Source organism: Eptatretus burgeri, chromosome 7, assembly GCF_056783735.1.
Source record: "Eptatretus burgeri isolate ZD-2024b chromosome 7, Ebu_testis_v1, whole genome shotgun sequence".
Classification (NCBI taxonomy): domain Eukaryota; kingdom Metazoa; phylum Chordata; class Myxini; order Myxiniformes; family Myxinidae; genus Eptatretus; species Eptatretus burgeri.
This window is the reverse complement of record NC_140967.1, coordinates 24,113,000-24,139,647: the sequence shown is the minus strand read 5'-3', so window position 1 is coordinate 24,139,647 and position 26,648 is coordinate 24,113,000. Positions and strand designations below refer to the sequence as shown.

Below are 26,648 nucleotides of genomic sequence, written 5' to 3'. Positions count from 1 at the left end.
ATTACATTGAGGAACAGACCATCGACCCGTGATTACATTGAGGAACAGACCATAGACATGTTATTACACTGAGGAACAGACCATCGACCCGTGATTACACTGAGGAACAGACCATCGACCCGTGATTACATTGAGGAACAGACCATAGACATGTTATTACACTGAGGAACAGACCATCGACCCGTGATTACACTGAGGAACAGACCATCGACATGTTATTACACTGAGGAACAGACCATCGACCCGTGATTACATTGAGGAACAGACCATCGACCCGTGATTACATTGAGGAACAGACCATAGACATGTTATTACACTGAGGAACAGACCATAGACCCATGATTACACTGAGGAACAGACCATAGACATGTTATTACACTGAGGAACAGACCATCGACCCGTGATTACATTGAGGAACAGACCATCGACCCGTGATTACATTGAGGAACAGACCATAGACATGTTATTACACTGAGGAACAGACCATCGACCCGTGATTACACTGAGGAACAGACCATCGACCCGTGATTACATTGAGGAACAGACCATAGACATGTTATTACACTGAGGAACAGACCATAGACATGTTATTACACTGAGGAACAGACCATCGACCCGTGATTACACTGAGGAACAGACCATCGACCCGTGATTACATTGAGGAACAGACCATAGACATGTTATTACACTGAGGAACAGACCATCGACCCGTGATTACACTGAGGAACAGACCATAGACATGTTATTACACTGAGGAACAGACCATCGACCCGTGATTACACTGAGGAACAGACCATCGACCCATGATTACACTGAGGAACAGACCATCGACCCGTGATTACACTGAGGAACAGACCATCGACCCGTGATTACATTGAGGAACAGACCATCGACCCGTGATTACATTGAGGAACAGACCATAGACATGTTATTACACTGAGGAACAGACCATCGACCCGTGATTACACTGAGGAACAGACCATAGACATGTTATTACACTGAGGAACAGACCATAGACATGTTATTACACTGAGGAACAGACCATCGACCCGTGATTACACTGAGGAACAGACCATCGACCCGTGATTACATTGAGGAACAGACCATAGACATGTTATTACACTGAGGAACAGACCATCGACCCGTGATTACACTGAGGAACAGACCATCGACCCGTGATTACACTGAGGAACAGACCATCGACCCGTGATTACATTGAGGAACAGACCATAGACATGTTATTACACTGAGGAACAGACCATCGACCCGTGATTACACTGAGGAACAGACCATAGACATGTTATTACACTGAGGAACAGACCATCGACCCGTGATTACACTGAGGAACAGACCATCGACCCATGATTACACTGAGGAACAGACCATCGACCCGTGATTACACTGAGGAACAGACCATCGACCCGTGATTACATTGAGGAACAGACCATCGACCCGTGATTACATTGAGGAACAGACCATAGACATGTTATTACACTGAGGAACAGACCATCGACCCGTGATTACATTGAGGAACAGACCATCGACCCGTGATTACATTGAGGAACAGACCATAGACATGTTATTACACTGAGGAACAGACCATCGACCCGTGATTACACTGAGGAACAGACCATCGACATGTTATTACACTGAGGAACAGACCATCGACCCGTGATTACATTGAGGAACAGACCATCGACCCGTGATTACATTGAGGAACAGACCATAGACATGTTATTACACTGAGGAACAGACCATCGACCCGTGATTACACTGAGGAACAGACCATAGACATGTTATTACACTGAGGAACAGACCATCGACCCGTGATTACACTGAGGAACAGACCATCGACCCGTGATTACATTGAGGAACAGACCATCGACCCGTGATTACATTGAGGAACAGACCATAGACATGTTATTACACTGAGGAACAGACCATCGACCCGTGATTACATTGAGGAACAGACCATCGACCCGTGATTACATTGAGGAACAGACCATCGACCCGTGATTACATTGAGGAACAGACCATCGACCCGTGATTACATTGAGGAACAGACCATAGACATGTTATTACACTGAGGAACAGACCATCGACCCGTGATTACACTGAGGAACAGACCATCGACATGTTATTACACTGAGGAACAGACCATCGACCCGTGATTACATTGAGGAACAGACCATCGACCCGTGATTACATTGAGGAACAGACCATAGACATGTTATTACACTGAGGAACAGACCATCGACCCGTGATTACACTGAGGAACAGACCATAGACATGTTATTACACTGAGGAACAGACCATCGACCCGTGATTACACTGAGGAACAGACCATAGACATGTTATTACACTGAGGAACAGACCATCGACCCGTGATTACACTGAGGAACAGACCATAGACATGTTATTACACTGAGGAACAGACCATCGACCCGTGATTACACTGAGGAACAGACCATAGACATGTTATTACACTGAGGAACAGACCATCGACCCGTGATTACACTGAGGAAGACCATAGACATGTTATTACACTGAGGAACAGACCATCGACCCGTGATTACACTGAGGAACAGACCATAGACATGTTATTACACTGAGGAACAGACCATCGACCCGTGATTACACTGAGGAACAGACCATAGACATGTTATTACACTGAGGAACAGACCATCGACCCGTGATTACACTGAGGAACAGACCATCGACCCATGATTACATTGAGGCACAGACCATAGACATGTTATTACACTGAGGAACAGACCATCGACCTGTCATAACACAGACCATAGACATGTTATTACACTGAGGAACAGACAATAGACCTGTAATTACACTGAGGCACAGACCATCGACCTGTCATAACACAGACCATAGACATGCAATTACACTGGGACAAAGACCATAGACATGTTATTACACTGAGGAACAGACAATAGACCTGTCATTACACTGAGGCACAAAGCATCGACCCGCGATTCGATTGGGACACAGACCACAGACCTGTCTTTACACTGAGGCACGGACCATAGGCACAGACCATCGACCTGTAATTACACTGAGGAAGAGACCATCAACTGCAATTACACTGAGGCACGGACCATAGACCTGTCATTACACTGGGGCACATAATATAGACCTGTCATTACATTGAGGAACAGACCATCGGCCTGTCATTACACTGGGGGACAGACCATAGACCTGTCCATACACTGGGGCACGGACCATAGACCCGTGACTCGACTGCGGCACAGACCATATACCTGTCATTACACTGAGGAACGGACCATAGAACTGTCATTACACTGGGGCACAGACCATAGACCTGTCCTTGCACTGAGGCACAGACCATAGACCCGTGACCCGCTGTACGGTATTTGAATCGATGTAGAATGTGTTCAGTTTTAACACAGAATCTCGTTCATTTGCGTCATCAGTAACTACAGTTCGTCAACATCCGTTCGATACACCGAGACATAACACGTGCACATCCAAGGCCTTCCCCCAATAGTAAATAATAACCACCATTTCCCGTGACATATGGTGTCGGATTCCAAGCGGACAGTAATCCCACAGGAGGCCTAATCTCTGGGCCCAGACCAGCCTGTGCTAGTGACCTTAAGGGACCAAATTCACACTCATTCCGCAGGAATACCTTCCGAACCGAACAGCGAGGGTGGAAACCGTAAACTCTTCCGGCAGAGGGAGCACTTGGACTTCACCGTCAACATGGCGCTGATAGAACGTGTCTCTCAGGAATTTCGTGTCAACAAATCATTTACTATACACCGCCTAATGTTTACCACGTTCGCAAATAAATATTTCAACCCCCACCGAACAGGTGTGCGTCGTATCCTCGCAGAAATAAAGAGAATTAAGGAAATAATTACCGAAATTATCATTCAGATTTTCACCTCCCTTCATGGAGGAAGTGACGCAGCCTTGTTCGGAGGCCGGACGGACGAGTTTATAAAGGAAACATTTTTTCGAGAGTCGGTACAAGTGGTGGCTCGGCGAGTCAGCAGGGTGGGGGGGGGGGTGTCTTGCAGCAGGGAATTTGTTTTTCCCTTCAACTCGTTTCCTCGAATAGTTGTTGTTTTTGTTCCCTCAATTTCGTATTCTTCTTCCCCTTCTTGCTAATTATAGAGTTAATATTCATTTCCTTGTGTGAGTGAGCGGCATCACTTTGCCTTTGGTTTATAAATACGTTGTTATGCTTTCGCTTTGGTTTATTTGGTGATTATTTCCGGCGGTGGTTGGTTTCGCCGCTGATTTGGAAAATACATGGGAGCAAAGCCATTCAAGGCACACGGAGCGCAGTGTCGCCACTTAGCCGCCATGTTGGTCAGCACAGTAAGCCAGGGGGTGTCACCACTTTGCTGCCATGTTGGTCAGCACAGGAAACCAGCGGGTGCCACTACTTAGCCGCCATGTTGGTCAGCACAGGAAGCCAGGCAGTGTCGCTACTTAACCGCCATGTTGGTCAGCACAGGAAGTCAGGGGGTGTCGCCACTTAGCCGCCAGGTTGGTTAACACAGGAAGCCAGGGGGTGTCACCACTTAGCCGCCATGTTGGTCAACACAGGAAGCCAGGGGGTGTCACCACTTAGCCACCATGTTGGTCAGCACAGGAAGTCAGGGGGTGTCACCACTTAGCCGCCATGTTGGTCAACACAGGAAGCCAGGGGGTGTCACCACTTCGCCGCCATGGTCAGCACAGGAAGCCAGGGGGTGTCACCACTTCGCCGCCATGGTCAGCACAGGAAGCCAGGGGGTGTCACCACTTAGCCGCCATGTTGGTCAGCACAGGAAGCCAGGGGGTGTCACCACTTAGCCGCCATGTTGGTCAGCACAGGAAGCCAGGGGGTGTCACCACTTAGCCGCCATGTTGGTCAACACAGGAAGCCAGGGGGTGTCGCCACTTAGCTGCCATGTTGGTCAACACAGGAAGCCAGGGGGTGTCACCACTTAGCCGCCATGTTGGTCAACACAAGAAGCCAGGGGGTGTCACCACTTAGCCACCATGTTGGTCAGCACAGGAAGCCAGGGGGTGTCACCACTTCGCCGCCATGGTCAGCACAGGAAGCCAGGGGGTGTCACCACTTAGCCGCCATGTTGGTCAACACAGGAAGCCAGGGGGTGTCACCACTTAGCCGCCATGTTGGTCAACACAGGAAGCCAGGGGGTGTCACCACTTCGCCGCCATGGTCAACACAGGAAGCCAGGGGGTGTCACCACTTAGCCGCCATGTTGGTCAACACAAGAAGCCAGGGGGTGTCACCACTTAGCCGCCATGTTGGTCAACACAGGAAGCCAGGGGGTGTCACCACTTCGCCGCCATGGTCAGCACAGGAAGCCAGGGGGTGTCACCACTTAGCCGCCATGTTGGTCAACACAGGAAGCCAGGGGGTGTCACCACTTAGCCGCCATGTTGGTCAGCACAGGAAGTCAGGGGGTGTCACCACTTAGCCGCCATGTTGGTCAGCACAGGAAGTCAGGGGGTGTCACCACTTAGCCGCCATGTTGGTCAACACAGGAAGCCAGGGGGTGTCCCCACTTAGCCGCCATGTTGGTCAACACAGGAAGCCAGCGCCACAATGGTTAAAGGGAATCCCCAACGGAGCACCGAGGCCAAACACCAGTCTTAGTGAGGTTGAAATCAACTTTAATAACACACACGATACAACGTGCCCGACTAGGCCAAACCTTCCACGATACAGCACCCCTGCACGGTAACCCCGTGCACTACGCTCGCACGACGGATTAAACCACGTACTCCACTGGCGTAACCACTTTTTTTACGAGGTCATTCATCTACTATCATGCTTGGTGTTATAAATGAAGAAAGTAGGTGACAGTACATGACTTCAAATACTGAGGCAGAGTACACAAAGTTAAACAAGGATAACAGTCACTTAACCTGGAGGAGGTCACATAAATCATGTACCAGTCAGTCAGATATACTGAGACCATCACCGGGTAGACTGCCCTCCGGTCTCGGGGATTATTCTGCCCCATTACAGTTTCTGCAAGCATTGTGACCACAATATGACTCCAAGCATCCAAAATAAAATCCTCGAAGTGTTTGGGCTGGTAACGTACACGGTTGGAGCGTCTTGGTGTCCACACGGTTGGGGACACCGTAGGATGTTCCTCACAGGTGTCGCCGATGGCTTTGGAGTAACCAGGACTACAGGTGTCAAGCCTCGGGGATGCATCAGAACCTAGATCCGGTACCTGGCTACTAGGGATTGGGAAGGATTCAGCACTGTCGGCAGGTGAAGACAGCTCATAGAGGATGAATGGGGGGTCTGGTGGTTTTGTTGCTGGTTGGAGGCAAACGTCCTCGGTTTGTTGTGCAACACCATATCCCCGATTGCGAGGGAGTGGGAGCGTATCCTTCCAGTAGTCTGGGACTTTGTAGCATTCAGACTTTTTCACCCGATAAGCTGCACTCCTCAATTGGGACCCCACAAATTTACGTATGTTGCACCAGGGTCCAGAGACGAGGTAGCGGTTTCTTGCGCATGACTTGTTACGATCAGAGTACAAATAGATCAAATCACCGACTTCCACTGACACATTGGGCTTGACGGACCCCATGGGTGCCTTCGACTTCTCACTATGGGGGTGGTTTATGGAACGAAGACGGTGTTGGGCTTGTATCATTTGTAAGTCCAAGAAAGGGATTTGTTGATTGGTGAACTGATCCCGCCGGCACCACATCTCTCGGGCCGAGAGTCCCCGTGCACGAACTCGTGAGTTCATACTGGCGGTGGCCAGTGCGAGGGTTAGTGGAGTTACTGGTCCTCCCATCGGCTCCTGTCGTAGAAGTTCGTCTTCACATTCACGAACTGCCTTCTCGGCGATGGGATTCTTGTTGAGATTTTTAATGCGACCAATCTCGATGCACATCCGGTGATGTTTAAGAAGCTCATCGTGGACCAGATGTGTGAAGTCGGGAGCCGGATCGGTGCGGATGACAGCAAGTGGTCCATCCAATGGCCAGAGCTCGATGCATAAGCGGATCAAGTTGTCGCGGAGAGTGATGTGTTGTTCATTCTCTACAATGCACGATGTGGTGTAGGAAGTGGAACATTCTCGCAATATGAGAACTAGCTGGTGATTGTGCTTGATGATATCCGCTGTGAAGGATAACCCAACAGCACCAGGGGGTTCTCCAGTGGACTGCTTGGTAATGGTATGAGGAATGTTGTGCAATGGAGCACACTGGTGACACCTCGAGGTTACCTGATCGATTGCTCTGTCCAAGTCAAGAGCATAAAAATAGCGGTGAATCACAGAACTGAGTTGATGATGACTCGGGTGATCCAGTTGGATGTGTAATGCTGTTAGTGAGCTATTGACGACCTGACGTGGGACAATAATGCACTCACATGCCGACGACAAGGGCTTGTCCCGACGGACTACAACTAGGCCATCTTTGGAAAGTGACGCAACCTGGAGGTAACGTTTGACATCCTTGATGTTGGTTGTTTTCTTCGATGGGCGGGTGCCCTGAATCAGATGGGCATGAGTCCGCCGTAAGTCTGCGCACTCTGCCTGAACTGCGATCCAGGCAGTTCTGTTGGTGAAGGGCAGTTTGGTTCGGCCAGAAATAATGTCTTGGGCTGACACCTGCAGGACTACGGCCTCCTCCTCAAGTCTTATGAAGGTGCAAATTTGACAGGAGGTGTCGGTACAGTCTGGTGCATTGCGGCTGGCAAAATCAGATGGGACATTGGCGGATCCTGCGAGGTGTCGTACGGTCACTTGATAACGGCTGACGGTGGACAGGAATGTGGATAGACGAGGGCTCGCTGAAAACTCGCCACAACAGAGCTTCTCATCCACTTGTACGCACGGCTTGCCATCAGTGAGGATGGATGCATGATGTTTAGATAGGATAATGAAGGGACTGAAGTGTTTTAGTGACACAGCAATGGAAAGGGCCTCCACTTCACATGGCAACCAGGTAGGTTGGCGTCCGCGTAACTTTGCGCTAAAAAAAACCCGCAAGGTGAGGTCTTCCATTGCGCGTGATGTACAGAGTTGATCCAATGCTGTGTTTTTTGACAGAACCATCCGCCACGATCCATAGCTGATCACTTGGACGAGGAAGAGTAATTGTACGAGCTGACGAAAGAGCGGCTTGGGCTCTGTGGAAGGCAGAATGTAACTCATCAGTCCACACAACTCTGTCCAGTGATTGGCATCCAGCCACAACATCATCCAAGGGGGATAAGAGAGCGGAGCAGTTGGGGATAACACGAGTAAGAACCTTATTTGCCCCGATAAAGGATCTCATTCCCCTGACCTTCCCAGGAGACGAACAAGTAGAGAGTGTAGCCACACGGTGTGGGCTGGCCTGGATAGTTCCGCTAGACCAGATCCATCCTAAGTTGGTGGTGCTCTTTGGACATACAACTGTCTTCGTCGCAGAGAGGTGAAGTCGACATTTACGCAGAGCCTGCAACACCATTCTCCAGTTCTGGAGAAGTTCGTCCAATGTGTCACCACCGCAATAGAGGTCGTCAGCGAGTTTGGCGACGGTCCCCTTCTCTAAGAGATCACCAAGGACGCGACACACGAGTTCTTCGAGTGCCGTCTCTGATCCAGGCATACCCATAGCGGATCTGGTATACACACGTATTCCCGGAAGGGTGTGGCTACACCGCAGTACTTCATGGACTGGCGAGATAATGGGATTTGGTAGAAGGCACTCGTAAGGTCGGGAGTAATTAGATACTTCCACTGAGCAATTTTGCGGAGGATGGAATCTACGTTTGGCATAAGAGAGGGTTGGGGCTTGTTGTATCGGCCCACATCAGCAAAGGCTGTGACGAAGCGGAACCCGCCACTGGGCTTCTTGATCAAGAATGAAGGATTCAGGTATTCCACAGCAATCCCCATGTCCTCAGGGCGAGCAAAGACTCCAAGCTTTTCTCGTTCATCAAATGTGTTGTAGTTCACGCAGTTTATCTTGCGCATACTGTGGTCGAAGGCCTTTGCGTTGTGGAAGCTGAACGGGGCCCATGTTAACAACATCCTCAAAGGGGCCTGCAACACCATTGTCGCCTTGGAACACTGGGTCAAACACTTCATCATACTCTTCAAGAAGGGCACAAAACTTTGATCGTGTGTCAGGAGCGAACATGTTGTCAGGGTCGAGGGTGACAGTCGAAGAGTGTCCTGAGAGTGAAGTGAGTGTGCGTTTTAATTTGGGGGGGGGGGGGGGCTGGTCTCGGTATAGTCATCTGGGTGTTCTTCGGGTATGTACACAGGGCGGATTTGGCAAAATTGCTCATGTCGTTTGAGAACTCGTGGTTCGTTAGTTAAATTGGGGATACGAACCTTCCCGCTGATGCTACGGATGACACTCGGTGGGGGCCAGTACTCAATGGGTCGCAGCGACCTCGCACTGGGGGCATCCGTGCGAGGTTCGAGTGCGAACGCTGAGTCGATACTCGACATGTCACATAGAAGGACCATTTCGATGAACCCACCGGGCCACAGAGTAGTTGTGTGGGGTGGGGCACGTACGACATGAGCTCGGCGTACTGCATGGCGATTAAGGCTCCCTTCCTGAGAACCATAAACGTACGCGGTGCCGTCACCCAGGATAACTTGATGCTTCGCAGGGAGGATTGAGATATCATCAGACTCCATGAAAGGTGTTCCTGCTCGTACTTCTACGTCAAGATTTTCGACAACCAGGCCCTCAAACTGAAATTCCCTTCCGTCGCGAGTCAGTGTCAGTCTGGTCTCACCAACCACTTGAAGAGGGGAAGACCCATCAGCCTGACGAGCTGACTGTGCACTCTTCTGAATCTTGGCTCCAAACCTCCTTACAGTCGTCTCACGAATCAGGTTACCCGTGGCCCCACTGTCGATGGTAACTCGGGTTGTGTGGTGGCCGTGGAAGGTGTCTAGATATGGAGACCGGCGAGTCTGGACACGCGAGATAGTGGACGGTTCTGTATAGTCTATGTTATTAACTACCTTGTCCATATGGGCATATGTTATGTCTCCGGACTCGTCGTCTGATTCTTCAGTTATGTCAGCCACATGGCGTGCTCTGGCGATGTACCGACGATCTCGTTCGGGGAGGAAAGGACACTCGCTGAGGAAATGACCGTAATCAGTGTGGCGTACTTGTTTGCAGAAGGGACAGGACTTCGTAAGGTTGTTGGAACGAGTCCCCGAAAAGACTTGAAGAGGTTTTGACGATGATGGGAACGATGCCGGGCGGGGGACCTGTGGTCGAGACGTTGAAGTGCGCAAGGACGTTGTTTCTTCAGCAGCATGGAGCTCATCTAATAGTGAGTCAAGCGCCTTAGTCCAGTAGAATTACACTATAACCTGAAACAAATTGCAATAGTTTTTTTTATTGCTGGATCTTGTTCAGGGGGTCACTCTGAATGTCCCAATATAAAATAGGACAAAATAGGACCACCGGAAGTGCCCTAATTTGCATAAATTCAAAATGGCCGCCATTGAGCACTTGGGGGGCTATCTCCTAAACGGTGCGTTTTAGACCCCATAAATGTATTATTAGCAGATAGGAAAGTGACCCCAAGGAATCCAAATATGTCGTCTAAATTTGTATATGACCTCATATATGTCAGAAATAACGTCATTGATGACGACATTGATATAATTTATGTTAAATTTATGTTTTCCTCAATGTTTTTGTAGGAAGTACATGTATGACGTTCTTTGGAAATATCCTAGTCTGAAATATGTTCCATGAGCTATGCCTTGAACATTAACAAATTCAAATTCAAATGTATACCTCCACAGAGTCTGTCCTATACATGTCCTGGCTTCTTCACATGATGAGGTTTCACTTAGTCTGAATCAATATCGGTGGCAACATCCCCCTTATTAGTGCATGATGTCCCTTTGCATCCCGTGCATGATGGTGAACACTCTAAGCCATTTTTCTGACAGCTGCAACGTAGGGTGTCACAATCACCCTTGCATTGGCACCGGATTATTTTCAACAGATATTCCGGTGCAGGAAGCAAGTCCATCTTGCTTGGCTGCATTCGACCATCTGACAAATGCCACCCCCAATCCGTTGGATTCAGTTCTTCTTTCCCCATCCAAACCTGGGCTTGATAGTAAACCCTCTGTGAGTGATATCTTGCTGCGTTGGATGTTGGAGGTAGCGTCTGTACTTGGACACTGCGAGCACTGGTAGCCACCTTTTCCGAGAACTTCCTGGCTCTCAGGTCATCCAGGCTTTCTTCCGTCTTTCCACCACATAGAAAGACAAGAGCGCTCTCTCCTGCTTTATCTACGTCCTCTACCCCCAACCCTTCTTGAGCCAACTTTAGAATTTGCGACTTAAACTCATGATGATTTTGGGATTTCTTCACGGGCGCTCCTTTCCCTATCCCAAATATCCTGGATGTTGTGTCGCATCCTGCAATGGCATGGATCACTGGCAAGAAACTACACAATTCTTTCCCCAACTGCTTCTTGAGGCAAACAATGTCCCAGACTCTCCTCTTCACCTCCTTCTCCCCACACCTGCGTTCTGACCTGAAGACGAGTCCTTTGCAATCATCACCGCAATAGAAACACAACAGTGCAAGAAGATCTGTATCTTCTCCTATTAGTTGCATACAAGCAGACGTTGAACACCTTACAGCCGTTTTCACAATCAAGACATCAGCATCACCATCTGCGCTTAGGGTCTTGATGCCGTTTTCTCCCATCTTCTGTAACGGAGTGGTATTTGCTTCCCTGTTGTGAAGTTTACACTACAAACTATGTGGTAAATGGCATCTGCCGCGTGAAGGTCAATGCAAGATGCCAAACGTCCCCGAACTTTCTCTGCCCAAGGATCGTTTGAGGGCCTTTGGTCGCATGCTTTAAAGATAGACCTCTGGAAGTCCCACATTTGAACAGGGTAAGAATCATCAGAGTTGGTGTCTGCTGACATCCCACAAAGGAAGCAGTGTTCCAAAAAGTTAAATATGGGTTCATAAGAACGGCGACTTGGCGGCTCTGGCTCCTCCCGAAACTTTCGTTTTAACGAAAACTGCATAGATTTCTTGTTGCAAAAGTCTAGTCTGCATTCAGAGTGGAACTTCTGCCCCACATCACGTTGATGGCAACTCCTCTTGACTTTGCAGCTTCCCTCACACTATGGGCGCCCTTCTCTGTCAAAGTAAACGTTTGTCGGCCATCATCAAGCTGTTTCTCGCACATGGCACACTTTGTGTCATCCATGGTCTAGATGTCGCCCTGTGGATGGAAAATTAGTTTTTAGGATATTGTCAAAGCTATGCTAAATTCCACGAAAATCAGTCAAGTAGTTTACCTAATGCTATGCGCGTACATACGACATCTAATACCCCACACAAACAATCTGAACCAAACACCATAGACACAGTACACTCTACAGCAGTCACGACACAAAGCATGCAAAATGAAATCGGTCATGCCCACAGTGTAAAAATAGCAGCATAAATCTGATGTATTGTACAGATACACTCATGATTACCTGAACAGAGTCACCTGGCCGTTGAGTCCATTTACCTTAGGTGAAATGTGCTGGTGTAGGTTACCCTGATGGGGAAGGGGGGGTTTGTTGTGTTCCATGTTGTGTTGCATAGTTTATTTGTCAATCCCAATGTATACTATATGATAAGGGAAAATAAACTCTTTTGAATTTGATTTGAATTTGTTTGACACCTATGACATCATATATGATGCCTATGACGTAATTTCTGACATATATGACATCTTATACAAATTTTGACGACATATTTGGATTCCTTGGGGTCACTTTCCTATCTGCTAATAATACATTTATGGGGTCTAAAACGCACCGTTTAGGAGATATCAGCCCCCAAGTGCTCAATGGCGGCCATTTTTGAATTTATGCAAATTAGGGCACTTCCGGTGGTCCTATTTTATTTTGGGACATTCAGAGTGACCCCCTGAACAAGATCCAGCAATAAAGATAAACTATTGCAATTTGTTTCAGGTTCAGCCATTCTGGGGCTAAATCTACTGGACGACCTGGGATATCTCCGGTTCGATGGAGGCTGAAGTGAAGGACCTGAGTTCGGTTCCATAGCGTCGTTTGACGAGTCCGGGGAGTCCACTGTGGACAAGGCAAAGCCATGTGAGCACAATAGAGTTCTCCAACGAGGGAGACAATTCCTCATCCTCCGTGATCGCCTGGTTATGGTGGAAGATGCCGCCATCTTGTCGAAGCAGGTTTTCCTCCACAAACGCCATCAGGCGTTGGTAGAAGTCTTCATGGCGCTCTTCGGGGTTATGGCGTGTCGCTGCAAAGTCAATGAAGTGTGCGTCCGTCGACTGGAATCCATCATGTTGTCGAATCGATTGCCATATGTTGACTACAGAGGTGGAGTTTCGGACTATGTTGTTGCGGGATATCGCAGGGCAGTAGTTTGCAATCTGACCCAGTACAAGTTCCAGTACGGTGACCTCCTGTTGGGCAGAGTGACGCTGCACACCGGGGACATCGTCACCATCATCCACACGTCCACGAAGAGGGAACGCTCTGCTCTTCTTCTCCCAGGTGACGCCCTCAGTGAGGAAGGGCGCAAAGTTGGGATCGAGTGATAAAATAAAGAAAATTGTCTCCAATTTTCAAACGAGTTCATCGTTTCACTCTTGCTAAGTGACCACCGCTTCGGTGCGCGGTGTGTGGTGTGTGGTGGCCATTTTGACGACGGGCACGTTGTACAGACGATGTTTATGACACAGCTACGGAGTGAGCTGGTTGGCCGCTCACCTTCGTGTGAGGTGCCATTGGGGTTCGAAGATGGCTCTCGGAGCAGGGACGTTCTGCCGATCGCCGTCTCCGGGGTGAAGAGTGCGTGGAGTCGGATCACGACGCTGCCACCACGCCACAATGGTTAAAGGGAATCCCCAACGGAGCACCGAGGCCAAACACCAGTCTTGGTGAGGTGGAAATCAACTTTAATAACACACACGATACAACGTGCCCGGCTCGGCCAAACCTTCCACGATACAGCACCCCTGCACAGTAACCCCGTGCACCACGCTCGCACGACGGATTAAACCACGTACTCCACTGGCGCAGGGGGTGTCACCACTTAGCCGCCATGTTAGTCAGCACAGGCAGCCAGGGGGTGTCGCCACTTAGCCGCCATATTGGTTAGCACAGGAAGCCAGGGGGTGTCGCCACTTAGCCGCCATGTTAGTCAGCACAGGCAGCCAGGGGGTGTCGCCACTTAGCCGCCATATTGGTTAGCACAGGAAGCCAGGGGGTGTCGCCACTTAGCCGCCATGTTTGTCAGCACAGGAGGCTCGGTGGCGATGTCACCATTGAACCGAACGAAGGGGATTTCAATCAAGCGTTTGCGTGTTCATTAAAGCGAAAAACGAGCACATTCATTCACCTTTTGTGTGACCGTTTGTCAAGAGGAAACCTCTCACAGTAACGACAACACTTTCCCTTATCGTCTCCATTTTGGAATAAAGTTCTATAACAAGTTCTGCAGTGAGTCTGTGATCAAGGTGAAGAACGCGATGCATTTTCATGAAGTTTATCAAGATCAAGTGTGCCCAGTTCCTTTCACCATTATTTATTTTGGTAAAAATTGACATAAATTTACCTGTCCTTTTGTTATTGGTTCACGAGTCAGTAAGTGACCACTATATTCGTTATGGGTCTGTCTGTCTGTCCTGTGTGTCTGTCCCGTCTGTCTGTCTGTCCCGAGCATAGCTCCGTGGGTTTTGATCCGATCCTGATAAAATTTGGGTGGGAGGTTTATATCATGATCTAGTTGTGTTTTCCTGAGAATGGGCGTGCTGCGCCCATTATGGGTGGAGCCACGCCCAAAAAACATGTTTTTAGGGGGTAGCCGATTTCAAGTTACATCTTCAGAGGGGGTTTGTCGAATCTGGCAGGGGTTTCGGTATTTGGTTCGCCCAATGGCAGCTGCATAGCCCCACGGAGCTCGATTTTTAATTTTCGTCCCAAGGTCAAGAACTTAGAAAATGTCAAAAAAATCAATAAATTGGGCATCGAGCTCCGAGAGTTTTCAACTGTTTCGATTGAAAGTTGGTATGCAAGTCGTGCTCTTCGAGTACTACAACTTTCATCATTTACGTTTTTCCCGATTCCCGCGTCCCCCCCGAATGTCAAAAAATAAAAAAGGCGAACCGTGTACATTGATCGTGAACCATCGCCGTCTCCAGACTTGTAATATTAATCTTCTTCACTCGAAATAGTTTGGTGACTCTTGTCAAATGTCATCACCACCTGCCATTGCCGTCACTCCCACTGTATTTCTTCTGACACTGATTTAGTCATTCGGTCCCTTTGGCTTTATGGCTTTCTCAAGATAATCACTATCATTGTCATCAATCAAACAAATCAAACATGGCGTACACCAGCACTCCACACTCAGTATACACACACTCTCAACTGTCTGAACCACACACCATACACGATGCACACCCGCATTCCCAGCAGTCTGACCGAGGCAAAACTTTACACATATGACTACCTATCCATGAGAAACAGAAGAGTCATACATACGATGTCATAGGTTACATGGTTTGGCAGCCATATTGGATTTACACTAAAACCAATAAAATCTACTGCTCCAGAACAGGTGGATAGATCGAGGGGAAGCTTCACACAAATGTTCCTCAAGCCATGGGTCTACAAGTTTGTCAAGGAATAATTGATGTCACATGGTTGGGCAGCCACGTTGGATTGAACAAAGATATTAAATAATGTTTTCTCTGGAACCGCTTAATAAATTGACGTGAAACTTCACAATTATGATCTTGCTGTGATACGGGGATACGTGTTAAATTTCAATTTGATCGAACGCATGGTTTGGCAGCCAGGATTATTTAATTTTTTTGATCTGGGTTCTTTTTTATCATTGTTGATTAAGGCTCACTTGGCTCTGCACCTGGATGGGTTTGAAGGTGGAGGAATAGCAACTGAAACCCAAATCCTATGACTTCAGCTGTGCTTTTTTCTTGTTTGGGTTCCTTCTGATTACTCCAATGCAGGACTGGACCTATTTGGTCTTCCATTTGATTTGAATTGAATTTATTTTAATCCCATTCTAAATTCAATTGAATAATAATTTTTTTTAAATGGAATGGGTCAGGGTCAGGTGTCCAATCAAAGCAGGATGTCTTCGTACCCGGTCATCACTGCCAGCAGTTATAAAGTAGTACGTCGAATCATGTCTCTTATTAATTACGTAACACACCAGCACACAAACGCCACAAAAAATACCACCATACAAAACTACACAAACATCAAATGTCCAAGCGAGGGTCTACAATCTGTGATTGCTCTTGTTCTTGGTCATATTTGAAAAGGGTGCAATGTTAAAGTTTTCAAAGCCACCAATCAGTTTATTTATTTTCAATTTCCCAACACGAGAATTACTCATTCTGGTGAAATTACACGAACAACTAGAACCAACTGGTATAAAGTACGTGCTGCACTTTAAAATCAGAGGAAGAGATGGGAGATGAGTAGATCGCAGGCCAACGCTGTGAACACAAATGTTTAAAACACAGGGGCAAATACCCCTGGGCGATCACCTGGTAGCGGCTGGATAAGATAACCAGGGAAGCACTCGTAGGCATAGATGACCCACAAAATATATAGTGGAGAAGAAAGTAAATACCTTTGGATATTTTTTTAATGCCGTGAACAAACTTTGGTACATCACGGATAATAAAGGTTGTGGTCAAGTTTCATCGAAATTGTGTGTGCGGTTGCAGAGAAGAAAGGAAATACTTATTTTGGAGGGCAACCCCCAAGTAGAATCCCTTCGACCCCAATTTTTTATTAATGTAGTAAACAAACTTTAGTACATCACGGGTGATGAAAGTTGTGGTGAAGTTTCATCCAAATCGTTTGTGTGGTTTCAGAGGAAAAAGCAAATACATATTTAGGGGGGCAACCTCCATAGACCCCCTAAAGTCCCGATTTTTTTTAATGCCATAAACAAATTTTGGTACATTCACGGTGATGAACGATGTGGTAAAGTTTCATCGGAATCGCATGTGTAGTTTCAGAGAAGAAGTTGAAAGTATTTGTGGACGGACGGATGGACAGACGACGCGCCATCCCATAAGGTCCCCGGAACTACGTTCCAGGTGAGCTGAATAAAAAACAACAAACCTATCAATGTTTCAAATTCTATTTTGTCATGAATGTTTTAATAAAATTATTGTTTTGCCGTATCTTACTTTAAACAGACAAATTCAAATAATCATCATTAAGTCGATATGCCTGTTTGCAACTTATCTGTTTCTATTTCATTTGGCCAGGTTTTGCCTTTATCCTGAGTAACGGAATCCATAGATATCTCCCATCCAAGAGATCCCACCATGCAGACAACGGACATTCCTCTCCATGAGACACCAAATAGCAGGAAAGCCTTTGGGGTCGAACGATTGGCAGGTGGAGACAAGTGACTTGAACTCCGATTGCCTTCTATCAAAGTGCGTTTCACTATGCTTAACCCTTACAACTACACTGAAGAAAACGGCACGGTGATGGTCCGACTCGACAGCAGCCTCAATGGCCAAAATGAGGGGCTTTCCCTGAGTGAAATTATCCCCATTGGTTTTCTCACTGGATTTGTGAGTTTAGCAACCATTGTGGGGAACCTGCTTGTGCCAGCAAGTTTCAAGGTGAACAAGCAGTTGCAGACTGTGAGCAACTATTATCTATTGAGTCTCGCTGTTGCCGATCTCATCATTGGTATATTCTCCATGAACCTCTTCACTTGTTATATTATAATGGGCCGGTGGGCCCTGGGAAGTGTTGCCTGCGACCTTTGGCTCGCTCTCGACTACGTGGCCAGCAATGCTTCGGTCATGAATCTCCTCGCAATAAGCTTCGATCGTTACTTCTCCATTACACGTCCACTCACATACCGGGCGAAACGAACCACCCGCCGAGCTGCCCTACTCATCGGTCTTGCCTGGACAGTTTCTTTTGTGTTGTGGGCACCAGCCATACTCTTCTGGCAATATATCATGGGGAAACGTACCGTTCCCGTCGGGGAGTGTACAATCCAGTTTTTCTCCGAGCCCATCATAACGTTCTGCACAGCAATTGCTGCGTTCTATCTACCCGTCACCATCATGGCTTCCATCTACTGGCGGATATACCGGGAGATTGAGAACAGGACGAGGGACTTGGCAAGCCTGCAAGCATCAAACTTTGGCAGTGACAGCACACTTCAACGTGGTGCGACTCTTGGAAGCAGCAGTAGGCGTTCAAAACCAATACAGAGATGCGAGAAAGGTCTCACCAGAAATTCTCGGCAAAACAGTCAGTCTTCTGAGGACGAGAGGTACGTGGAGGAAGACCGAAGCGTATACTCTATCATGCTGATGATGCCAAACGATCTCAGCCTCTACAGTTCACCTAACAGAAGTTCAAGATTCACAGAGACAGAAGGTGAGTGCAGTGAAAACAATCTGGATTGTAGATTACATGCGCTGGAAGAGATTTCACTGAGTTCATTAGACCACTCCCAAAGAGGTCAGAATAAAGGGACAATGATTGCTTCATCAAACACCTTGGACAATGTGTCATGTGGGAAGAAATGTACAACTACTCACAAGAGTAATGCAACGTCGAGGAAACAAATTATCCTCATTCGAGAGAAGAAGGCCGCTCGAACTTTAAGTGCGATTCTTCTCGCCTTCCTGATCACGTGGACCCCGTATAATATCATGGTTCTGGTGTCAACCTTCTGCACGGATTGCGTTCCACAAATCCTTTGGCATATTGGCTATTGGCTTTGTTATGTAAACAGCACCATAAACCCAGCCTGTTATGCCATGTCCAACAAACTCTTCCGTGATACCTTCAAACAAATTCTACTTTGCAAGTTCAAAAGAGAGACGATCGACTCCAAACGCATGAGAAGACTTGTTAAGTTTCAAAATCATATTGAATCCATGAGTACAATTTCATAAGGAACTTTTTACTCTTGCAGTTACAAATGAACAGTTATTATTATTATTATTATACATGGCACTAGACGAGTGACAGGGTGATGCAAAAACAGAACACTTTCCTTTGAGGTGTCTTGTTGGGGATTGATTCTCGACCCAACTATAAATTGTCGGATCAGTGCTCGAGCCTTCGAAAGGCAGGGCGACCACAAACTGTGGCGTCCCTTGGATGGACGTGAACCTGGGTGTCGCGTCAGCGATAATTAGTTGGAGGTTAAAGACCCCACGGTGTCTTTCGAAGAGACTATTATTACCAGCACTTTGAACAAGATACAATTTCCATGAAATACTTGGAAAGAAAAAACAAAAAGGTGGGAATAATTGGGGCAGTAGTCGTAGATAGTAGTCGTCGATGGTGGTAGTAGTAGTAGTAGTAGTAGTAGTAGTAGATAAGTCGTAGATAGAAGGCAATGGGTAATTAATGCTGCGTTTACTGTGAAGTTTCTGTACCTATTGCCATCCAATTGTTACTCACCATATGGTTTTATAATAAATACATTTCATCCGTTTCATATTACAACATAAATGGGACATATTGCTTCAAATTCTCTCAAAGGTAAAGCTGGTTTCCATTGACCTATTCATCTTTTGAATCCGTTGATGTCGGTAAGATTTTAAATCACACTTTGGTGTTATTCAACCTGTTATTTTTCTCAATAAAACTTCGTTTGAAAAACTTTTTCGTCCCCAGCAGTGTTCACACACACACACACACACACACACACACACACACACACACACACACACACACACACACACACACACACACACACACACACACACACACACACACACACACACACACACACACACACACACACACACACACACACACACACACACACCTCAAAATCTTGTCATCGCATGTACATTACATTGGAAATTAGCCATCGAGCTGTTTGTGTGTGCATCACCACCCACCCGGTTTCCCCCATCAAGTGTAATCAGGGAGGAAATTTGGCCAAGGTGCCACCACACAACATAACCAATCATAGACGTATATAAATCCATGGCCACCCTCTACAAAATTACAGGATGCCTTCTTCATGGATAAATATGCAAAATAAAGAACAATAACATGCAGATGTAATGATCAAATGGTCCCTTAGTTAAAGTAATCAGTGGGTGAAATTTCATCGTTAACAAGCGGGCATGGTTATTGGTCAGCGGTTATCACAAGATTTACAGAAGCAGGTGGGGACTGGTATACATACCCAGCTGTTTAGACTCGCAACTGAGGAATACAATGCCAGCCTTAAAATTTCAAATTTACTTTGGCCATAAAATGATTCATCAACTGATATTTTGCTTGCCTAAATGTAAGTGACTAATGGCACTATTTGATCACAAATGGATCAAAACAAGAAGGTAATCCAAAACTATCAAACTGAAGACTGCTCATATCACCAATTGATCCATACATCGTACTCCATTTGGAGCAATTCATGATCAATTTTGTCAATATGCAAATCTATGTATAGAAAACCCAAATTTGCTTGCTTGCTTGATGCAAGCTCCACCACCCTCCTCAGCAAGATGAGGTGGAGAAAAATTCAGAGAAACAAGCATGCGCAGATGAAGCTCCACCACCCTCCTCAGCAAGATGAGGCGGAGCAAAATTTGGAGAAACGAGCATGCGCGGTCAAAGCTCCACCACCCTCCTCAGCAAGACGAGGTAGAGCAAAATTCAGAGAAAACGAGCATGTACATTTGAAGCTCCACCACCCTCCTCAGCAAGATTAAGTGGAGCAAAATTGAGAAACGAGCATGCGCGGTCGAAGCTCCACCACCCTCCTCAGCAAGATGACGTGGAGCAAATTTTAGAGAAACGAGCATGCGTGGTCAAAGCTCCACCACCCTCCTCAGCAAGATGACGTGGAGCAAATTTTACAGAAACGAGCATGCGTGGTCAAAGCTCCACCACCCTCCTCAGCAAGATGACGTGGAGCAAACTTTAGAGAAACGAGCATGCGTGATCAAAGCTCCACCACCCTCCTCAGCAAGACGAGGTTGAGCAAAATTTAGAGAAACGAGCATGCGTGGTCAAAGCTCCACCACCCTCAGCAAGATGGTGGGGAGGATCTTTTTCTTTTTTGTTGTGGCTGACTCGTATTATAGATGTACAATATACATGAAAATGGCTACTCCATCCCACTATCACCACACAGGCCTATAATTTCTGGATGCGCCGAACGTTTCTGGATATACACTGGAATGGGCATAGAGAGGGTATTTGTGTCGATTAAGTACATGATTCGTGATTGCTGTGTCATGGTTGTGCTTATTACTGAATAATTTTGAAATAATTTTTAATTCTTCACGTAAGTAATTAAAGTTGAACTTTCTATACCGACCCATATGGTGGGTAAACAGGTGGTGATTAGATAATTTCAAAGTTTTGTTTTTTGGCAGTCTCCACAATCGTTTTTGCAGTCCCCACCATACTTAATCGATCAGCACTTAAAACAATTTAGAGAAATAATTGGGTTTTTTTTGCCATTACAAAAAAGTTTATTTCATGGCAAATTTTCACACCATAGAAAGCTTCAAAAGCAATCACCTCACTCCACTCCTTCCTTCCCAAACAGACAGAAATGAAATTTCGAGATTGAGGCAAGATCGAGTGACATTGAGAATAAAGCATAAAATGCCATTCATATGAAAACAACACTGTACAATGTACATACATATAAAACATGCTTTATTAGCCAGGCAACATCCCGTAACGATGAGAACCAAAGCGGCCTTTCCATGTATTAACAAACTTCTTTAATACAAAATGAGGTTAGCGCCATGCTCACACCACCGCAGCTGTCTGTGCCAATCACAGTGTGGTCACACATGCCTTAGAGCCGGATGCAGTGCACATACCACAATGATCAAAACAACTGTCTGAGTTTAACGTACCGCCGAGGCAGCGGTGTGTCCTGCCTCCAGATAAGCTGCTCGGAAAATGCAGCCAAGTAAGTGATTAAGACTTGAAACGATCCCTTCCGAAAGGGATAATTCGAACCCTGCATACAACTAATAAAAATAAAACACATAAAAGCCATGCCACGAGTTTTAACAATTGCAAATGCGCGGGTCGGGGCTCCACATGCAGCAGCAAATACTGACAAGCAAATTAAAGTCTTGTTCAAAAAAACAAAACAATTTAGAACCCGAAAGCGGAACTCAAGCCCAATGAAACAACAAGCAAGCAACGGAAGTGCAATCAAGCATTGTATAATTATGGTGAGCAGAAATAACTAAATAACAAGCTAATTACAGTGTGTAATCAAAATAACACGCATTCTGAAACAATTTGTGATAATCCCCTTTGTGGCATGTACTGTTCACAAGCCACCGAGAACATGGGTGCATTTTCAAGATAAACTGACAATCAAAATGTAGTGCAACCGCATGTGTAACCACAACAGAAATTGATGTGTGGAATCAGCAATTTCATTTTCTGAAACTGATCACAAATAAAACATTTAACATGTGGTTATGGTGGCAGCAAGTCAAGTTCTGCAATGAGGATTTTATGAAAAAATGGGGAGCAAAATCCATCATGTAACAGAAAGTAAACTTTATAAATTACACATAATGGCTCAGAAAGCAAAGGGATGGTGAAATAAAAATTAAAAAAAAACCCTGCAAATGGAGTCAAATTGCCATTGGACAAGAGATTGAAACTAAAAAAAAAAAACTAAAAAAAAAAAACACTTTTTCCCCCAAATCAGTGAAAAACTACCTGAAAATTTTCACCAAAATCATTGTATTTAGAGATTCTTCATGAACCTTGAAGTTTTTACGATATTTTTGCTTCATACGCATCTTTCCCTTTTCCCTTGCAGTAATTGATGTGATCAAGCATACGAAGTGTGCACCTCTCACGTCTCCATTTGTGAAATGTAGTGACACCAACATAGATATTATCAAACATCTCAACAAACTTCTTTCGTGGCGGCTGAACAACTGTTGTTCCAGCTTGCTTGGCAAGGTCTGTACACAGTGTGTGGATACGTATGTGCAACTATATGCAACCTGGGTTGAGCCATTTATTTGGATGTTAAAAAAAAGTTGTGTTTGTTTTATTTAAAATTTCCCTTACCCGATTTGAAAGGAAAACCTTTGGCAATATTATTTGATCATTATATTTTTTTTATCATTTTAAGATTTTTTGACGAAAGATGCAACACAGAGTCAGAGGAAAATCTTTCTTCATGGAAGCACAAATGATAAGATTGCAGGAGTGAGACTACAATGAAGTATACAAGTTCTGCAAGTGTTCTTTCATGTCCACTCTGAATTGAAATTGACACTGAAGGAAAGCTCAGCAAAGAAAATCGACCTTGTCTTGCTCTTTTAGAAGACAGCTGGCATTCTGACAAAGCCAAAGCAGTGTGTGATCTCCAAGTTAAAAAAAAAAAACCTCTTCTCTTATGGAAGTGGAAGAACATCCAGAAAAAAAGACAAGTCACAAAGGTCTGGAGCTCAAATACAGAAGGAGTTCACAAAGTTGGTCCAGTATCTACTTGACATTGCCCAACAAGATGTTCTCCAGATCATGACCATACACAGGAAGACAAATACCTCCTCAATGCACATAGACATTGTCAACGAGGCTGCATGACTTCTGTGGATGAAAAGACAAGGAGAAGAGAGATCAAGAAGCAGAATGAGAGGGAAAGAAAGAGTCCAAAAAGGTCCAGCAGAGAAACATAGAATGGAGGAAACGGTTGAATTGGAGTTCTCAAGCACCAGTGACGACAAGTTCGCCTTGGCATCTTCAATGCCTTTTGTAAGGTTTCTGCCACAAGGATCCAGAGGTCTGGCTTCGGGACAGTGACAACAGAGCCACCCATAGAGACTGAAGATGGTCAATGACTGTGGAGAGAGGTGTGGCTCCAATTCAAGAGTTTTATGACCACTCGCAATGAGGTACAAAAGCAGTTATTGCTGCTGCATGTAATCAATCAGCAATGGTGGCTGTGCTGTGGTTCCAAGTCTCTGTCATTTCAGCCCTAAAATGGAGGACAAATTTGGCGGTATTCATCCATTTCTGAAAAAAAAGCAACTCATTCACAAACGTAGGTCTAATTTCAGTGTCATTCATATCAATTTTGACCCTGTTCGATCTGGTATATTGTTCTGAAAATTAAACCAAGTTTTCATGCCTATGAGGTACCAGTAAATAAGTCTCGATTTCCTCAAAATTTCACAAGTATTGTTTTCTATTGAAATGTGATACACTCAGGGTTGAGAGGGTGTGAAACTTTCAAAAATAAGGTGTGTGTGTGTGTGTGTGTGTGTGTGTGTGTGTGTGTGTGTGTGTGTGTGTGTGTGTGTGTGTGTGTGTGTGTGTGTGTGTGTGTGTACGCACACACTTTTAAATCATTAATCTAAACTATATAATCCCTGGTGCAAATTGCAGCTCCTGTTCATATGAGCACGGTATATTAAAATGCCGTGTGTTCCGATAGGAGTTCATGCTCCATGTTAAACAAAAATATTAAATGCAAAGACAAATTACTTGCAGTTTAGACCATTATAAAATGGCAAGACAGTGGGTAGTGAAAGTGAGGAATACAAAAATAAAAGAACCCCAAAACAACACAAAAGGGGTGATTTATTTCATCCTGACAAAGCCCTTGTTATGCGGCATGGAGTGCATGCAACCTCATTGCCAGGAGCGACATTGGCAGCCAGGCTCAGACACCGCGGGACAGGCAGAGGCCCCTTGGATAGGTTCAGCAAGCAGAAAGGGACAGGGAAGGGCAAGCAAATGCCCATCTCAAACGTCGACAACCATCTTCTTGTGAACATCCATTGTTTCAACCACCTACACAATTGTCAGATGGAAAAAGAGTTTCTGTAAACATTGACACAAGTCACAATTTTTGTTTTAAGAACACAGCAATAAAGGCTCTTATGGTTGAGAGAAAGAACTGCACCAATGACGTGGAATAGAACCACCTGAGCTTTCAACAGATTCTCAACAAAACCCATTTTGATTCACAAAATTTGATTCATTTTGATTCACTATTGTTGTAAAACTCCTTGGAAATGAGCAGATATACCAACAATACAAGATTAAAAGGTACATGACAACCTTCATGTTTCTCATATCGCTAGAAAACAGGATTAAGCAGCACATAATATTATGTTGACCTGTTTGGTGTTCTCATTTGGGTGCCAGGTCAATATCAATGGGATCTCAGGTTCAAACCACATATACAGTAGAGTATCACGATGAAAATCAAATGTGTCCATTCGAGGTATCAATAATTCCACATTACAGAACACATAAGTGTAATAAATTGAGCCATAATGTCCAGGATGCTGATAAATTTGAGCTTCCGGGTCCAGCTTTGAGCGTGTTGGACATTTGCTCATGAGTGCCTCCTTGCAGTTAATCACAGCTAAGTTTTCCAAACAAGATTTATCTGTTATCGTTTCCTCCCTGTGTTGTTGGTTGTGTTTTTGTCCAATTACCTCTGCCACCGAAGGTGAAGGAGGTTATGTTTTCACCCCTTTCTGTCTGTTTGTCTGTCTTTGTTTGTTTGTGTGCAGGATATCTCAAAAAGTTGTGGACGGATCCGGATGAAATTTCGTGGACAGGTTCAGTGTGTGACAAGGACGAACTGATTAAATTTTGGTGAAGATCCGAATCTGGATCTGAATACCAGAATTATTTAATTTTCAATTTAATTCTTCACCATTGAAAGATCGGGCCAAAAACGACATACAGTAGTACTGTATAGCATGATATTTCAAAAATGTATTGGGCCCGATATGTTCTTGTGGATCGGGTATGATGTGGCGGAGGTATGCGCTCTACCGAGTGCCCTTCTAGTTTTCTGTTTTACCATACCTTGTTGGAGTGCATTGTCGAAGGCCGTGACAGAAAAAAAAAAATTATAAACGTTTCCAAAAATCTGTAAACGTGTACACGTTCCATTGCTAATTTATACTTGAAAAGGAGCTGACCTCCAAATCCAGTCTCCATCCATCTGTACAGGGTGGGGGTTATGCCACCAACCTATCAGATCAGTTCCCTCCAGCGCTAGGCAGGGTGAAGACAGGCGGGACCTACAAATATTTTCATCGCCACCATGTTGTTTATGGACCTTTTTTCAAACACAGATACGGATTGGTGGCTGCATTCATTAGCCGTTGCTTTTAAGTTACTTTGACTTGAATCGAAAATTCATTCCTTTTAAATGGAGACTAAAGGAAATATGAAATAAAGAGTCGTCCGCACCAGTCGAGCAAGCTAAGCACTGTGTAATAAGCACACATCTGCTGTGCCACTTTTTAAAATGCGTTATTTTTAATTTTTTTATGTATACGTTTTTACTCTGACTCAGAAAGTTATTCTTTCCAAACAGATATTTTTTATAACAATTTTATAACAATTTTTTATAACAAACAGATAAAGAAACAATCACCTCCCCATCAGAAAAATAGTAATAATAATAATTACGAAGATGCATTTTGGTTCTAAAATTTATATTCATTAGGAGGACGAAGGTTGAGAAAATCTTCGACGAGAGAGTACATCTAAACTTTAAGAAGGCATTTGAGAAGGTACCACGTAGGAGGTCGTCAGCTAAAGTG

General features: G+C 45.5%; 3 protein-coding genes across 7 annotated transcripts in view; 1 reads left to right on the top strand and 2 right to left on the bottom strand.

Annotated features, from left to right (window-relative positions):
* The window catches only part of AVEN (apoptosis and caspase activation inhibitor), a 105,733-nt gene extending 101,826 nt beyond the window's left edge, over positions 1-3,907 (bottom strand). The window contains exon 1 of one of the 3 annotated variants that reach the window (XM_085887715.1): positions 3,668-3,907. The gene's annotated coding sequence lies outside the window, so the exon portion shown is untranslated. Of the gene's footprint in view, positions 1-3,275; positions 3,414-3,537 lie in introns of those variants that run through there. The other 2 variants (XM_085887716.1, XM_085887717.1) reach the window with 2 other exon arrangements.
* Positions 1-19,867, top strand: part of LOC147022832 (muscarinic acetylcholine receptor M1-like) — an 81,427-nt gene extending 61,560 nt beyond the window's left edge. Inside the window, exons 1-3 of one of the 3 annotated variants that reach the window (XM_085887712.1) lie at positions 3,897-4,038; positions 17,079-17,165; positions 17,340-19,867. In XM_085887712.1, the coding sequence (XP_085743838.1) occupies positions 17,526-19,004 (1,479 nt within the window). In that variant the 5' untranslated portion in view covers positions 3,897-4,038; positions 17,079-17,165; positions 17,340-17,525 and the 3' untranslated portion in view covers positions 19,005-19,867. Of the gene's footprint in view, positions 1-3,896; positions 4,039-9,767; positions 10,334-17,078; positions 17,166-17,339 lie in introns of those variants that run through there. The other 2 variants (XM_085887714.1, XM_085887713.1) reach the window with 2 other exon arrangements.
* A 1,860-nt stretch (positions 19,868-21,727) lies between these two features.
* The window catches only part of LOC147022831 (calcineurin subunit B type 1-like), a 57,224-nt gene continuing 52,303 nt past the window's right edge, over positions 21,728-26,648 (bottom strand). The window contains exon 6 of the mRNA XM_085887718.1: positions 21,728-24,870. Coding sequence (XP_085743844.1) covers positions 24,823-24,870 — 48 coding nt within the window. The 3' untranslated portion in view covers positions 21,728-24,822. The remainder of the gene's footprint in view (positions 24,871-26,648) is intronic.